This window comes from Crocuta crocuta, unplaced genomic scaffold, assembly GCF_008692635.1.
Source record: "Crocuta crocuta isolate KB4526 unplaced genomic scaffold, BGI_CrCroc_1.0 scaffold273, whole genome shotgun sequence".
NCBI classification, from domain to species: Eukaryota; Metazoa; Chordata; class Mammalia; order Carnivora; family Hyaenidae; genus Crocuta; species Crocuta crocuta.
The window spans coordinates 716,294-733,092 of NW_027529425.1; the positions used below are offsets into that span (position 1 = coordinate 716,294).

At 52.6% G+C, this 16,799-nt stretch overlaps 2 protein-coding genes across 5 annotated transcripts; one reads left to right on the top strand and one right to left on the bottom strand.

Annotated features, from left to right (window-relative positions):
* Positions 1 to 163: 163 nt before the first annotated feature.
* On the top strand, positions 164 to 7,253 carry MCM7 (minichromosome maintenance complex component 7). 4 transcript variants are annotated; one of them, XM_077758658.1, is made up of 15 exons: positions 164 to 276; positions 1,454 to 1,533; positions 1,803 to 1,967; positions 2,119 to 2,243; positions 2,323 to 2,503; positions 2,791 to 2,928; positions 3,215 to 3,364; positions 3,556 to 3,670; positions 3,759 to 3,890; positions 4,088 to 4,171; positions 4,420 to 4,813; positions 5,057 to 5,140; positions 5,733 to 5,901; positions 6,615 to 6,724; positions 6,889 to 7,253. In XM_077758658.1, the coding sequence occupies exons 1-15, from the start codon at positions 246 to 248 to the stop codon at positions 7,088 to 7,090; spliced, it is 2,160 nt and encodes a 719-aa protein (XP_077614784.1). In that variant the 5' UTR covers positions 164 to 245; the 3' UTR covers positions 7,091 to 7,253. The 4 variants fall into 4 exon arrangements, with proteins under 4 accessions (XP_077614784.1, XP_077614785.1, XP_077614787.1 ...); XM_077758661.1 differs by lacking the exon at positions 164 to 276 and adding an exon at positions 825 to 843; XM_077758660.1 differs by lacking the exon at positions 164 to 276 and adding an exon at positions 1,063 to 1,168.
* A 651-nt stretch (positions 7,254 to 7,904) lies between these two features.
* Positions 7,905 to 10,606, bottom strand: COPS6 (COP9 signalosome subunit 6). The gene is made up of 10 exons (XM_077758662.1): positions 10,483 to 10,606; positions 10,136 to 10,261; positions 9,815 to 9,946; positions 9,372 to 9,460; positions 9,216 to 9,278; positions 8,830 to 8,877; positions 8,639 to 8,753; positions 8,454 to 8,546; positions 8,273 to 8,373; positions 7,905 to 8,167 (listed from the first exon to the last, which is right to left on the bottom strand). The coding sequence occupies exons 1-10, from the start codon at positions 10,604 to 10,606 to the stop codon at positions 8,027 to 8,029; spliced, it is 1,032 nt and encodes a 343-aa protein (XP_077614788.1). The 3' UTR covers positions 7,905 to 8,026.
* Between the last annotated feature and the right edge of the window lie 6,193 nt (positions 10,607 to 16,799).

Below are 16,799 nucleotides of genomic sequence, written 5' to 3' on the forward strand. Positions count from 1 at the left end.
TTCCCATTGCCCGCGCCGCTTCTCTGTCATTCAGTCCAGGCTCGCCTGGTGATTGGCCGAGGCTGAGGCTGGCGGCGAGTGGGCGGGGCAAATGGCCTTCTCTTTGATAGGCCCACAGGCAGCGGCGCCGGTCACGTGAGGGGCGACGTTTCGCGCCAATTTCGGTTGGTCCGCAGTAGCGGCGGGCGTTTTCTGCCGTCCCGGGAGTGAGAGCTCTGAACTTGCCAACTGCTGCCGCACGGGCGATGGCAGTTAAGGACTACGTGCTCGAGAAAGGTGGGGATATGCCAGCTTTGGAGGACCGTTCAACGCGGAAAGCCAGCCAACACCTGTTGGTGTGAGCTGGAGTCCTGGGGGGCTCGGCTTGGCGTGCAAGGCCAGAGGCAGGGTCGGGAGGCGGAGGGGCCAAGTTAGACGGTGCCTAGGAGGAGCACGAGTCGCCGAGTTCGGAGAAGAGCCGGTTATCGTGTCTGGGGAAGTAGTGGGGGTCGTGGGAGGTGGGGGCGACGGACAGTCCGGCTCGGGGTTCAAGGGGGGGGACAGTCGCGCCCAGGAGAGACCGGGACCTCAGGAGACCCTGTGCCAGGGCCTTAAGCCGCAGGGACGGGCACCCGGGTTCGCTTCCATCTGCGCCCTCAGGCATTCGGAGTGCCCGCGTTCTCCGGGGACGCGCCGAAGTCCCGGGGGCGGGCAGGTCCGGGTCGCTGAGCGCCGCGATTGGCCATGTTAGGCCAACCTCCAAGCGGAAGTGAAGGCGGGCGGAAGTTGCGCGACGTCGCTGAAGGGAGTGTCCTGTGTAAACAGTGTCCTTCCGCGCGGCAGTCTTGGAGCGAGTTGCTCAGGGTGGGGGCGTGCCTGGAATTGGGGGACTTACCGGGAGACCGAGAGAGGAGGTGGTGGGATGGGACGGAGTGGCTGCAGACAGGCCGGCCGATTGCCAGATGGGCTCCCGCCCTAGGCGGAGGAATCCTGGGCTGTGAGGCGGCTGCATCTGGGCCCATGTGCTTCTTTGTTTACTAAGAGCGGAAGCCGTGGCGGGAGAGGGGGTGGGGTGGAGGACGGGCCTGGTGGAGAGATTTAAGAGACCGAAAGGAGAGGGAGAATCGTGCGCTTGTTCCGAAAAGTGGGGGACCTTAAGATCTGAGTGTGTGGAAAGCTTTGGGAAAGGGTACTGAGATTTTTAAGGCAGAGACTGGAATTCCCTCGGGGGGAGGTTGTTGGGTAATGCTCTTAACTGCCGGGGGCCCTTTCTTTTTCCTTAGGTAAAAACAGACTTGTTAAGAGGAGTTCTGTCTGATTCTGGGAGAATTAAGTAGACTTCCTTAGATGCTCATGTAAACCGATTAGTTCATATACTTTGTAAAGAAATGAATTTTTTAGAAGATTCGCATCAAGGGAGTTTGGGTAAAGTACCTGAAAAACTGATTCTCATGGTTTTACGTTTTCCTTATAGAAAAGGTTAAGAAGTTCCTGCAAGAGTTTTACCAGGATGATGAATTTGGCAAAAAGCAATTCAAGTATGGGAACCAGTTGGTGAGTTTAAAATGAAGTGGAGGGAATGGGTGGTGGTTTAAGGAGCTGTAAGAAGTGGGCCTGACTTGTTTCAGCGAGTATAGATGGGACACGTTTAGCATTCTATCTAATGTCTGGTAAGTGAATTTAAGTCTACGTGCAAAACGATTAAAGTATCTTAGGAATTTGGAGGCTGAGAAGTATACACTGCTTTGTCTCTTTCTCCTTTGGGTGGTGGACGCTCCTGGCATGGTAAATATGGCTCTGTTGTTGTCTTTTTCTTACCCCAGGTTCAACTGGCTCATCGGGAACAAGTGGCAATGTACATAGACCTAGATGATGTAGCGGAGGACGACCCTGAGTTGGTGGACTCCATTTGTGAGAATGCCAGGCGCTACGCAAGGCTCTTTGCTGATGCTGTACAAGAGCTGCTCCCTCAGTACAAGGAGAGAGAGGTGAATGGTTACCAGAAAATCCAGAGCGGGGAACAGAGGTTGCTTTCAGGAAGCTTCTCAGATACTAGTGTTTTTTGAGCTGGCAGTAATTTCTGCCTGGTTCCCTTTATGGTCTTTCCTCGTTCTGCCATTCATTTTTTTCTGTCTCTAGGTGGTAAATAAAGATGTCCTGGATGTTTACATTGAGCATCGGCTGATGATGGAGCAGCGGAGCCGAGACCCTGGGGCAGCCCGAAGCCCACAGAACCAGTACCCTCCTGAGCTCATGCGCAGATTGTGAGCGGTCTCAGTTGGGAAGGGTGTGGGAATTTGTCCTCTGGGACTTTATTAATAAATGGCTGTTTTCTCCTCCTAGTGAGCTCTACTTTCAAGGTCCAAGCAGTAATAAGCCTCGCGTGATAAGGGAAGTACGGGCTGACTCTGTGGGGAAGTTGGTAACTGTGCGTGGAATCGTCACTCGTGTCTCCGAAGTCAAACCCAGAATGGTGGTGGCCACTTACACTTGTGACCAGTGTGGGGCAGAGACCTACCAGCCGGTATGTATGGAGGAAGGAATAGGAACATACTTAATTGTTTGTGGTGTCCTCAAGAGTTTTATCTGTTGATGGTAATCTGTTATTGCATTGGTTGTACAGACATGACTATGCATTCATTTTTCATTCTGGTACATGGTGGTTTTCCTATCCGTTTTGTGTTCTTGGTGCATGTGGTTATTGACTTGGGTTAGGTCAAGGCATTCTGAGCAGTTTGTGGTACGTTGCATGAAGAGGAAGTGTGATTCATGTGACTGGCTTCCTTTGGTGTTTCCTTTCTCACATCCCAGATCCAGTCCCCTACTTTCATGCCCCTGATCATGTGCCCCAGCCAGGAGTGCCAGACCAACCGCTCAGGAGGACGGTTATATCTGCAGACACGTGGCTCCAAATTCATCAAATTCCAGGAAATGAAGATGCAGGAACATGTGAGTTTGGGGTATGTGGCCCAGGGCCCAAGGAGGGTAGAGACTCTGCAGTCACTTAAAGAGTGAAAGAATGCAAGAAAAACAAGAGGCTGAGACAGAGAAGTTTCCTAGAACAGGAGGGAGGTTTAACTGGAACTTTTTGGTTAAGGGATAAATATCTCAGGCTTCCTTCTCTTGTCAGCTCATCTGAGACTGAGAGGCAGGGGTGGGAGGCCAGGCAGGGAAGGTGAGGTCCTCATTGGCTTCGTGTCCCTTTCTCCACACTTGTGCGCCTTCTCCCATGTAGAGTGACCAAGTGCCTGTGGGGAACATCCCCCGTAGCATCACAGTGCTGGTAGAAGGAGAGAACACCAGGATTGCCCAGCCTGGGGACCACGTCAGTGTCACTGGCATCTTCTTGCCGATCCTGCGCTCTGGGTTCCGACAGGTGGTGCAGGTAAGAGAGGGGCTTGAAAGAAGGAAGAAATGTTCCCCTCTTCTCTTCCTCCCCTTCCTCTTCACTGGCCTGTAGAGAGAATGGTCAACAGCAAAGTAGCACAGAGGACTTTGTCACAAACTCCTGAGGGAATCACGTGAACAGGCAAGTTCAAGGGCCTTCATCTGTACTCTGGCATTCTCCTGCCCAAGGGTCTCCTCTCAGAAACTTACTTGGAAGCCCATCGGGTCGTGAAGATGAGCAAGAGTGAGGACGATGAGTCTGCAGCTGGAGAGCTAAGCAGGGAGGAGCTGAGGCGAATTGCAGGTGAGGGGCCTGAGGAAGTCTGGGAACGGGGATTCCTTCTCGGCACCCCCATTCCATCCCCAAACGCTTCGTGTAAACTTCCATGCAGAGGAGGATTTCTACGAGAAGCTGGCTGCTTCCATCGCCCCGGAGATTTATGGGCATGAAGATGTGAAGAAGGCCCTGCTACTCCTGCTGGTGGGAGGGGTCGATCAGTCTCCTCGGGGCATGAAGATCAGGGGTAAGGTGGGAAGCAGGAGGGAGAAAGGATGTCAGCTAGTGTCCCGTGACAGATCAAATCTGTGATCTGTGTGTCACAGAATAAGAGTTAGCATCTTGGCCTCGTGAGTGCAGGAAGGGAGGAAAGGAAGTGATGCTGGGTGTCGTTGGGCAGCTTGCACTGGAAGAAGGCTCACCTGGGGCTTTCCTCCCTTCCAGGCAACATCAACATCTGCCTGATGGGGGATCCAGGTGTAGCCAAGTCTCAGCTCCTGTCTTACATTGATCGCTTGGCACCCCGCAGTGAGTACTAGGCCCTGGAAGAGGTACTTGTACTAGACACATGGGACCACATGCTGTTTCTCCTCCTTGGTGGGTGGGAGGTTCTGTTCCAGTGCTGGTGCTGCACAGATCTTCAGCCGCCTCAGGAAGACCCAGACCCAGTGGGTAGGCAGTGATTCTGGGGCTGGCCTCACCTCTGCCATATTCCTGCTGCTTTCCTTGTTCTTTCCCTCCTTTTCAGCACGTCTGCTTTTTTCCTGTTCATCTAGGCCAGTACACGACGGGCCGAGGCTCCTCAGGAGTAGGACTCACGGCAGCTGTGCTGAGAGACTCTGTGACTGGAGAGCTGACCTTGGAGGGCGGTGCCCTCGTGCTGGCTGACCAGGGGGTGTGCTGCATCGACGAGTTTGACAAAATGGCTGAGGCCGACCGCACGGCCATCCATGAGGTTATGGAGCAGCAGACCATCTCCATTGCCAAGGCTGGCATTCTGACCACACTTAATGCCCGTTGTTCCATCCTGGCTGCCGCCAACCCTGCCTATGGGCGCTACAACCCTCGCCGCACCCTGGAGCAGAATATACAGCTTCCTGCTGCCCTGCTTTCCCGATTCGACCTTCTCTGGCTGATCCAGGACCGGCCTGACCGAGACAATGACCTACGGTGAGTGAAGCTCAACACTCAAGAACACATTCCCTAATGATCTGAAGAGAGAGAGAAAACCTCGGAAACTCCTCCAATTCCCTGCTTGTGGAAACTCCAGAGCCTTCCCCTCTTGTGTGACAGTTTTCTGGTAGAGCTCCCTTCCTGCACTGTGAAGATGGCAGAGTTAAGGCGCACAGGTCAAGAGGGAATGGGATGTGTGGCCCCAAAAGAAGTGTTTCTACCTGCCTCTACTCTTCCCAGGTTGGCCCAGCACATCACATATGTGCACCAGCACAGCCGCCAGCCGCCAGCCCAGTTTGAACCTCTGGACATGAAGCTGATGAGGTAGGAGAGGCTGACCCATAGCCGTATGTGGCAGCTTCTTGGGCCATTCTGTCTCCTGGAAAGCTCTCCGTTCTGGGGCATTTTTTACTGCCACTCGCCTTGCTCTGTGTCTGGGATCTGTGAACAGGGGGTCCAGGCAACCCAGGCCTATCTTCACAGGAAGAACCAGCATCAGAACCTTTCACACCACCTGGCCATCTCTGTGTTGAGGCAGGTTCAGATCAGGCAGCACTGCATGCTGCTTCGTGAACGTGGTGTCAATGTTTTCTCCACGGAGTGGGTCCAAGGGCTCCCGCTGATCCCTCAAGCTCTCCTTTCCTTTCGTTTTCTCTTCACGTAAACAAAATGTATTCTGTTCCCTTTAGCTGTGTCCTAGGTTCAGTGGAAGGGACTTTGCCATCTTTTATAAGTGGATTTATCTTACTGATCATTTTCTGGAAAACTAGAAATAATTTGGAATGTGCCATTTGCAAAAACCCATCAGTAACAAGTTAATTTGATTTTCCTGCTTAAAACTGCCCTCCCCCCAACCCCAAAGCATTTTCTTAAATGTCAGACTCTCCTGCTCTCCCACGAACCTTCTTTCCTGCAGACGCTACATAGCCATGTGCCGGGAGAAGCAACCCACGGTCCCAGAGTCTCTGGCCGACTATATCACAGCCGCGTACGTAGAGATGAGGCGGGAAGCTTGGGCCAGTAAGGATGCCACCTATACTTCTGCCCGGACGCTGCTGGCAATCCTGCGTCTGTCCACTGCTCTGGTGAGTGTGCGGTCCTGCTCCGCCAGTGGATGGTCCTGCTCCAACTGCCTGGGCACCCTGTGCAGTGTGCTCCTCCCATGGCCGCCTCCCTCCCACTCAGGCCCTGCTGGTGCTAAAGTGCTGACAGTGCAGATAGCGGTCCTACGTGCTACCGCACTGTGGGTACTTGCTGCTCCAGCAGGGCACGCACGGCGTCCCTGGAGGGAAAGGCCTTCTCCCCACTCCTCCAGCCTCCCTGCAGGGCGGGCAGGGTTCACCTCATTCCCCGTGTCCTGGATCCTTGCTACAAACCCGCACTTCTGTCCGTACACCTTGGACCTTAGTCCTGGGGGCTCCAAAGTGCTGTTCGTGCAGGTAGTGTGATTACCCGACCTACTGCTGAGCTAGCACTTCCCGAGCCCCAGGGATGCAACCTCTGTCACTGCCTTCTTGGCCGAGCTCCCTGTGCTCTGTCTGTCGTGGTGGGGAGTCCAGGAGTGCTCAGCGGGGTCTGGTCTCCCGCACAGGACAGCTGAACCCGGGACTGGCCAGCGTTGAGAGGCGGAGACTTGGGCAATTGCTGGACGCTGCCCGCGCATTGCACTTGTCTCGGTCTGACAGTGCCGGCCCCGCGCTGCGGACGCTCGGGGACNTGCTGAAAGCTGGAGTGAGGGGGTCCCCTGACCGAGTTCCATCCCCTCCTGTTCCCATCTCTCCCCCTCCCTTTCCCGCAGGCTCGACTGCGGATGGTGGACGTGGTAGAGAAGGAAGATGTGAATGAAGCCATACGGCTAATGGAGATGTCCAAGGACTCACTTCTGGGTGACAAGGGGCAAACGGCGAGGTGAGTGGTTTAAGAAACGAAATTAGAAGTCACCTTGATTTTATCCTTATGGCTTCTGCATCCACACGTACGTGATGTTGGCCTCAGAGTTGTGACACTGGCCTGTGGTCCCAATGTGCTGTTGTTTGCATTCTGACCTTATGCACCCGTGCTGTTCCCTTCAGGACCCAGAGACCAGCAGATGTGATATTTGCCACTGTCCGGGAGTTGGTCTCAGAGGGCCGAAGTGTCCGTTTTTCAGAAGCGGAGCAGCGCTGCATCTCCCGTGGCTTCACACCTGCCCAGTTCCAGGCGGCTCTAGATGAGTACGAGGAGTTAAATGTCTGGCAGGTTAATACTGCCCGGACACGGATCACATTTGTTTGATTCCGACCAGCTTGAGACCCTGGGGTCCACTCTGCGTCCTGTGTGCTGACCCACCCCTTCCTGGAAAGGTCTAAAGATGCCTTTGCAGGGAAAGGAGAGACCCACTGTTTTCTCCTGAGCTGCACTTGTTTTCTTTCGCTAATAAAGTGTGTATAGGCTGCTATATTCTGCTCAAAGTATTAAGAATTTCCTAGATTTCTATCTGGTTCACTCCATGAATTTACTGTGTAAAGCACCCACTCTCCCTGCCTACACTAATGTTCCTTGCTGCTCCCTGACCATAAATCCCAGAGGTTATCCAGGGACGGACCAAGGTTGAGAAAGCATGTGGTGAATACAGGCACCGGAACCTCTGCCTCTTAGGGTTGAGCTACTGCGGGTCAGGTGTAGACCTCTGTGTGGTCAGCAGTAAGTGAGAAGCCTCTCCCTCAGCAATAAACAGTGTCCACAGGGCCAAATCCTTCTGGTTGTCCCTTTTAGAAACATGCTCAATACCCCTCTCCCCTTTGGAAAGAGACTTAAATTCACTTAGCTTTGGGAAGCAGTCATTGGTCAAGTTTATAGGGTTGGTCTATATGCACTGCTGTCCCAGAGAGACCTTAAAGAGAACACAGATGGCTGAAATGGGAGCAGGCAGCCTTTGGCCCAGTACAGACGTGCTCCACCCAACTGGACACAGGGTCACCTCAAGTGACAGCAAACTCCCAAATCCCACAGGGTGTCCTGCCCGAGCAAGGCTGGAACTAAGGGCCTCCTTTTAAGATCCAAGTTGAAAGACCAGCATGGGGCCCAACAGAGAGGACAGAGCCATTCAAAGGGGGTGCTGAGGGGCTGCTCCCCTTTTATTATTGACAGGTTTCTCTAATAAAGGGAGTGTAACACCCCTTCCCTGTGGGACCACTGTCCAACCTATGCATCGTCCCTTCAAGTACCCTCTCAGAAAAAAAGCCCCCGCATCCGCCTGCCGATGCCTTGTCGATCATAGAGGACGTTGAACTTGTTCACAAACTGGTTCATGGTGTTGCATGTTTTGGTGATAGTGCCAAGGTAGGCCATGAGCCCCACGTCGTTACATTGCTGGGGGGAACAAAACCAGTTGCCCAGGGAATGGCTGAGTTCGTGTCCCACATGCAGAAGTGACATCCATCAGCCACACCTCCCCACCCAGGGTTTTATACTCACATCATAAAAATCTGTCTTGAACTTGTCTGTGCTGAGCACCGGGAGGCAGTGACACAGGGCATAGGCCTCCCGCAGGATCTCATGATTAAAGGGGACCTCCCCTAAAGGCACAGAAAGACTGTTAATGTGGATGCAGTTGCTTCCCCACGAGGGAGAGGAAAAGTGGTAACACCTGTCCTACCTGCTTCAGAGGCCTTGACATACTCCAAGATGAGCTTGACCCGGCTGTGCAGCATCTTAATGGCACTGTGTTGAGCTATCAGGTGTTCAGCCACTGCAGAGAGGCAAGGACAGGCCAGGGTTGAGCAAGCATGTGGCAATCCTCTCCACCCCCACTGCCGAAGGAGCCCCTCCAGCTTTTGTTACCAGTGGAGTTCTCCCCACTGCCTGTGGCTGTCATTCGGGCCACGTGGTCTACACCAATGCGTTCAGCTTCCTCTGTGGCCAGAGTGTAGGTCAGCTCAGCAAACAGCATTGTGGCCTATGGGGTGCAAAGGGAGAGTCAGAAGCAGGAAAGGCCAGGAGCAGGGTCTGAGGGTTAAAGGGTAGGGCATTACCTCTCCATTGATTATATCGATGACAGACTCGAAAACACTGACGGGAAGCTGTAAGGAAGCAATGGAGAATAGCTCTTAATGACATCAACCGCACCTGAGCTTCTATATGCCAAAAGCCGGGCTGAGCTCTTCCACAGATTTTCTCATCTAATCTTCCTAAGGACCCACTGATGTAGGAGTTACAAGTGAAGCCAAAAGGCCAAAAGCAGCTGAGGTTAAATGACTAACCCAAAGTCACACAGCTAGTAAGCAGGATAGGTCACCCCCAAGTGAAAACAACCCAACAGAGATGTCATATAGAGAACAGGGGAGGAGGATAAAAAAAACAGGCACAGTGATTGATAGACAAACACGACACAGTGGGCTTGGGGTCAGTATTAACTCACGTCCGTGTGCTTGGTCATAGGGTTCAACTTAAGAAAGAGTGGGCTCTCAATGATCTCGCACACCTGGTAGGGGACGGCGGACACGAGTGTTAAATGCCCATCTTTCTTCCCCTCACCCTCATGCTCTGTCCCAGCACACGCGTGTGAACATGTTACCTGTTTGTGGACGTGGATGTCAGAGGGGTCAGGGGGCCCCCCGGTGGTATACCAACCCAGAAACTCCAGCTCCTTGAACACCTGTTTGACTAGAAAAAACCAGAGCACAATGTAGGTCTTTAAAACACCCTCCCTAATTGGAAGCTCCTGGTATATTCTTCATCAGCTTCTCCCCTCCCTGCTCAAATCCTGGCACAACTCACAAGAAAATTCACAGTAATTAACCCCTTCTATCTTCTCTCATCCTTTACTTTCTTTGGGGGAATATCTAAATATGTTCTTTTACTGAGATCTTTTCAGCTACTCTCCTCATTCCTCTCCTCACTCCTCGCCCCCGTTCCCCCTTCTCCGTCGCCTGCTATTTCTTCCCAAAGCACTCTATCTTCCCCACTCCTCTGCGTTTCTAACTCCCACTGTCTCCCCCGGGTCTATTCCCCTCTCACACTGCTCCTCCTTGGTGTAGTAATACTCCTTGTCAATGATAATCTTCTCTTCCACGGTGTGGGACAGCAGCTCAAAGGAGTTCATCACCTCGATATTTCGGCCCTCCTGTTTCCCGATCAGAGCCCCAATCACTGGGGGAGGAACGACACGTAAGAGGTGAGAGTTGGGAATCCGTCCCTAATCATTACAGCCCGAGGGTCGAGGTCAGTGTAAACCAGATGCTGGGGACACGGTGACTTGGGGGAAGGGAAGGGGCAAAGGCCCCTATTTGAGAGAGGTAACCAAGGAAAGGAGGTTGTAGAATTACGTCCAAGACGCACCCTGCATAGGCCGCCCCTCCTGGGAGCGCATACGAATCCAATGGTCTGAAATGTTGAGAATGACGAGGGGATGAAGAGCAACTGAGACGCTCCCTGTCACACCGGAGGCCATCACGCTGGGGACTACTGAAGGTGGAGGAAAAGGAGAGCAAATCAGAGTCCGGGCCGCACGTTCTGCCCCAGAGCTGGGAGCGGGAGACCGCAGAGCCGGAGCCATACATCCCTCCCGCAAGTTAGCCCAGGGAGCGGTATCGCCGTTCCGCCCCCTGACTCCTCCATGGAGTCCAGGGAGGCCTTGTCGCTCCCCGCGGGGCGTCACCAGAGGCCGCCCCCGCGAGGCCCGTTACCTGCTGCATCCACCTCCATCCCGCTGCTCCCTCCAGTCCCGTTCGCCGCCGCCGCCATTTTCCCCGCGCCCGCCAGCCTCAGCCCCGCCCCCTCCCTCCCGGTTTCCGTAGGCCGGCGGCGCATGCTCAATGGGCGCACGTCTCGGCTGGCGAGGTGGGCGGCCCTCTGAGCCAGAAAAACCCGAGCCGATGGGACTTTGACTCTAGTCCAGCCAGCCTCTCCCATGCAGCTGATCTTGAACAAATTACCTAACCCTATCCCTTTCCAACCTGATCGTCCTCGTCAGTAAAATTGGGATAAAACGTCCTAGTTCCTAAGGCTGTTGCAGAATGAATGAATAATCATGTTACTGCCCTCAGAATAAAATCCACGCCTAACGGCCGAAAGGCCCTGCGTGATCTGGCCCCTGCCTGCCAGACAGCCCTGTCCTCTATTTTGCCCCTTGGGCCCCGTGCTTCAGCCACACTGGCTCTCACGTCAGTTCCCTTCGCTTGCCCCACTCAGTCCCACATAAGGACCTCTATCGCATTCCTCACTGTAGCCTCTGTGACCAACACGGTACCTGACACAGGCAACAAAATAGTTTTTCCAGTGAATTAATTTGAGGTGGAGCCTGTTTGCGAGTGGCTTCACCTGCATGTCCAATCTTTTCTCCTCCACATACCTTATTACCTACGATGCTAGGAACATTCCCAGAATTTATTTTTTATTTTTTTAATGTTTTATTTATTTCTGAGAGAGAGAGAGAGAGAGAGTGAGCAGGGAAGGGTCAGAGAGAGAGGGAGACACGGAATCTGAAGACAGGCTCCAGGCTCTGAGCTGGCAGTCAGCACAGAGCCCGACGCGGGGCTCGAACCCACGAATCGTGAGATCATGACTTGAGCTGAAGTCGGAGGCTTAACCGACTGAGCCACACAGGTGCCCCTCCCAGAATTTTTTTTTTTTTTAAGTTTTTTTTAAGGTAATCTCTACACCCAAGGTACCTGGGGCTCGAACTCATGAGACCCTGAGATCAAGAGTCCTGCGCTCTAGGAACTGAACCAACCAGGTGCCCCCATTACCAGTATTTTCTAAGCCTTCCCAACAGCCTTTCAAAACTCACCTCTGGCAAACCTAGCCCTTTCCAGGGCTCTCCCCACTCCTCCACTCAAGCAAGGTGTGTACACTGCATTTACCCCCTCTTGCTGTCCCTACAATTTGGCTGGCTGGCTCTATAAGTGTATCACACCCAAAATGTAAGCTCTTAGAAAGCAGGTGGAGACCACTGTCTTGACCCTGCAAAGCCCACTCCAGTGCCCATGACCAGCAGTACCAGATGAGTTCTGATTTATCACTTTCCTCATCTTCAAGTCCAGCGTTTTAACAGCATCGAAAAATCCTTCTTCATCCCGGTGTTCCCACTGTCACATCGTCTTCTGTAGTAAAATCCCTCCTTGCTTCCCTCTTATAAATGACTCCTGGGATTACATGTAGTGCCCACTAGGATAACCCAGGATAATCTCTCCATCTGAAGATCCTTAACTTAATCCCAAAGCCATGATAATCTCCCCGTTGAAGACGTTTAACTTAATCAGATCTGCAAAATCTTTTTTCCCTGTAAAGTAACATTCACAGGTTCCAAGGATTAGGACCTGGCTGTCTTTGGAGACCACTGTTCAGTCTGCCACAGCACATGTGGGCCACTGTGGGGGAAGCTGGAAAGCAATGCCCTCTACTGAATGGTCATTGTCTTTGTGATCTAGAAGTATGTCAGTCCATGAAGAGAATCCTGGTGGCTGAACCAGAATTAAGTTGTAATTCCCTAGGCTCCCTTTTGGCTGGGCTGTACCCAAAGGGTCTACCAACCAGGATGGCCTGGGGTAGCCATGGGAGGCTGGGGGAAGAACTGTCATACCCAGGAATGGTCAGGGAAGAATCTTCAATTTTCAAAACAAGTCTAGAAAGCTCCCTTTTATCCTGATCATTACCCAAGAGATAGCTGACCAAGAGAAGATGAACACTTTCAGGGGGAAGCCACATTTAGTGACCAGGATGCCTTACTAGGGTTTGTGGACCAGGAGGAGGAGAGCGAGGAGGAGGTGATTTGAAGGAGGCCGTTCCAAGCCCTTGGCATTCAGATGCTGTGGATGGTAGGGAGTGTGGAATGTCCATCCAACACCTTGACTATTGGCCCATTGTTGGGTAGATTAGGGGACAAAAGGTGCACCAAATGTCAGACTGTAGATGGCCTGCAAAACCTAAAACATGACACAGCTTAGTTTCAAGGGCCATAACAATGTGGCCTAAGTCAGGGGATCAGAATGGAACAGGGACACCGGCACCAAGAAAGCCCCTAGAGAGTCTCAAAGGTTTGGCGGAGTCGATTTAGGAGGAGTGGGAGAGAGCTTCCGGGCAATGTTGGCTTGATCAGCATCTTATATATCTTTCTTTCTTTCTTTTGGTATTCTTTATTATTTTAGAGAGACAGAGTGCACAAGCAGGGGAGATGGGTAGAGGGAGAGAGAGAACCCCAAGTGGGCTCCACACTCGGCATGGAGCCAGATGCAGGGCTCGATCCCACGACCCTGGGATCATGACCTGAGCCAAAACCAAAAATCAGATGCTCAACTGAAGCCACGCAGGTGCCCCTTGATCAGCATCTTAAAAGTGCCAGCCTTTGAGACCAGGTCCCAACCATGGGCATGCACACAAGTGATTCAGCTGTCAGAGCCAAGGTGTGTTTCCAAAGCTCATTGCCCCAAAGGGCATGCCTTTAATTGTCTCTATCTGTCATCTTCAAGTGGCAAACCAAGCAGCCAGGCCATTGGCTAAAAGCCCAAGTCAGTAAAAGCTCAACAGAGCACTGGCCAGATTTATGATGAGAAGAGCTTTGAGTTCTCCCCACTGAGCAGAGTTGTGACATTGGCTTTCAGTTTTGCGTAGCTGGCCCTGAAGGTGGGCAGCAGCAGCCACCCAATGAACCCCATAAGGTTTCACCTTAGCTTGGCCATCAGTGAACCAAGCCCAGGCATTTAGGGGGAATTCTTGAGATCTGAAGTCCCCACTGACCCACGTCTTTGTTTCAGGTGTTGGCTTCCAAAGCAGTAGTGCCATTTCTTCATGTAAAACCCCAGGCCAGCTGTGCTCCTAAATATGCCATCTCTGTCTTAGTAGTGAGACATTTTTGGCTCCTCTCATCTTGTTAATCATCAGCTTTAAATTGATTCACCCCAAAATGGGGGTATGAGGCTGGAGAGTTAGGAAGCCTCTCTAGTCTGGAGTTCTTCCGGAGCAGGTGCGCCCAGTAGCTGTGTCCTGAAGGTGGCGCTGTCGCACTGAGAAATGGCCTCATTGCAAACACTGGCCCGGTTTTTGAGTAAAGCTGTGATTTCCGTTTTTCCTTCCTTCGGCAATCTACATGTCCCACTGTTACCGTATGTCCCACTGTCACATAAGGCAGTCCCTGAATGGGGAAATCCCCTCTAACACTTATGGGACTGAAAATTGTGAGCATATGACCCACCAGTTCCTACTTACATGTGTAAGTGTAGAAGCAGCAAAGACATCTGGCCCCACGCAAGATCACCGCAGCTACATTTCTCCAATTGCAAACCTTGTCCAGACCCCATCTGCTGAATTCAGGCTCGTCTTTTCCCTACGGAAACAAGGACCAAGGAATCTAACATGTTCTCAGTGGCCACGACGACAGTCAGCAGGAGACCACACTAACCTTTCAGACTGAGAGGGCAGGGTCTGGTGGAAGCAGAACAGGGGAAACTGAACTCTCAGCCTTCTTTTTCTCCCTTGGCCTCAGGCTCCAGGGTCAGCAGCCACAATTCAGTACTGCCTCTGCCCTCCTGGGGAGGAGTGGTACCTCCTGACTTTCTGTGAAAAGCTCTGTCCCTGAGCTTAGTTTAGGAGAGCTGCCTTCCCTCAGAGACCTGCTGAGGATTGGGAAGTACCCTGGCTCCCGAAGTAGCTGCTGGAGCCGATTACCAGCTTGCACAACCACACTCCAAGCATGGCTTTGGGGATAATATCGCTCCTGCAGTTGGTGTTTCCTTTAGGAGAGATTCGACCGTGTCCTGCAGGACACCTGACCTGGAAGCTGCCACATCTCTACGGCTTCAGGGCAATCTAGCACCCTGGATGTAGGGGGTAAAACAGAGCTTTAACCCATCTGGTCTTCCCTGAGTGACACCCTGTGGGGAGGGCAGCTGGCCTGTAAGAGCTGGGTCCTGAGGGCAAGGCGCTGTGCTTGTCCCAAGGCCAGGCCAGGAGGAAAGGACCTCCACTCCAGCCTTGTGCTCAGGATCCCTCACCATGAGGCCAGTCTCTTCCTACCACCTGGCCCCTCCTGTCCAACATCCCAGTACAGGACCCAAGAGATACTTCTAAGTACTCGGGAAGCCTGGACACGTAGAGAAGGAGAAGGCTAAAGCTATGGAGAGGGACAGACGGGCCATCTGGACATCTCTCTGCTACAGCTTTATGGATGTGAGCATTGTGACTGGGGGCCCACCTGGATCCCAGACTGAATGAGGGTAATACGCCAGCTAGTTTTTAGTTGTTATTGGAAATGGACACGATTCCATAGTTCTCGTTCACCTTTAAACCAAATATCCTGAGACTGTACAGGGATGGTCTCTGCAAGTCATGGAATAAGAGGGAAGCCTCTCTCTCTCTCTTTTTTTAATCTTTATTTTTGAGAGAGAGAGATGGGAGAGAGAGAGAAGAACAGCATGAGCGGGGGAAGGGCAGAGAGAAAGACACAGAGTCCAAAGAAGGCTCCAGGCTCTGAGCTATCAGCACAGAGACCAATGCGGGCCTCAAACTCATGAACCATGAAATCATGACCTGAGCTGAAGTTGGATGCTTAACTGACTGAGCCACCCAGGGGCCCCAAGCGGCGGTGGGGGGCTCTTAATCCTTACTTTCTGGTCAGATCTGCTGTGTTCATTCATTCGGATCACCCCTCTACCACGTACATGCCTGTGGCAACAGCTGCTCTGCGGCGTCACTGTGTTAAGTTGCTTTCTGCCAGTAGTGGGATGTTCCTGGTCCAGGGGAGTGATGAGTGCTGTAATCCAGAGTTTCATCAGCACTTATAATTAGCCTCTCCAGACTAAGTCCAGTGCAAAGTGGGTAAGGAAGGGTGATGTGGGGCACAGAGAGATTGCAGAATCCAAAGGCAGGACCCGAGTTAGCACTGGGGCTCGTGGGACTGCAAGGGACACAGCTGCTGTCTAAGCAAAATGGCCCAGCTTTCTCCTGTGTGTCCGAGCACGAGCCCTCTCTGCTTACTCACAAGCACGCACACAGGACCACAGGATCTGTCTGGAGGCACTGTCAGGGGCTCAGCTACCTGAGCTATCTATCTTGTCTGTAAGGGGGTTTCTCTGAGGTGGGGGTGGGAGGAGAGGGAGGAAATAGACTCATAACCAGAAGCGATTCTTGGNTCAGCTGGGATGTGGGGGGTGTGGATGAGCTAGCAGTTGAAGTCAACTCACTTGACAGACAGTATTTTCACATGTGGCAAAAATTCATGTGGGTTTTGTGCAAATGAAGTTATTCACTTTTGGAGAAACAGCCACAGCCCCTGTGAGCATGCCCTGTGAGCAGCTGTGTGTGCGGATGCACCCTGGCTGGAGTCCAGAGGCTCGCTGCTTCTTTTCTGTGTATGGAGTGGCCCACCTACTCCAACAGGTGGCCCTTCTGCTGCTGCTGCTTCTCACCCCCCAGGCATGCCGTTCAGTCATGGCTGGTTCCCGCAAGCTCCTCTTCGGGAACTAGGGGTAAGCTTCCTCCTCCACAACTGCTGATAAGGAGACCATGGGGATGTGCAGGCCTTCTAGGTTAGGTCAGAGGTCAGGAAGTTGAGATAAGTTAGACCAGAGAGACTTGATTTTCGGTGAAGCAGGAAGCCCAGCAACAGTGAGGGTTGCAGAGGACAGGCTTCCCATCAGGGATCTGGCCGGGGCGCCTGGCATGGGGTGCGGTGAGCGGAGATGCTCTTGGCACCCGAGGGCCTAGAAATGTCATGGTTGTAGGGGAAAGGAGGCAGCAATGGGAGGAGGAGGTTGCTAGAGAGATCTCGTGGAAGTAGAAGCAAGAGCACCTGGCAAGCGATTAAATGCCCAGGACGAGGGCCACAGAGGATCAGAAGAGAGAATAAGTTCTCCCAGTGCACTGGGATTGGCTTAGTCTACTAGTTCCTACAGCTTCCGAACACTGCACACTTTTGTTTTCCAGAATGTTAACTCCTAGGGTGGAGCATCATGGACCCAGTTATCTTTGTATCACCATGGAACCTTAATCAATTAGGAAGTTAACGATG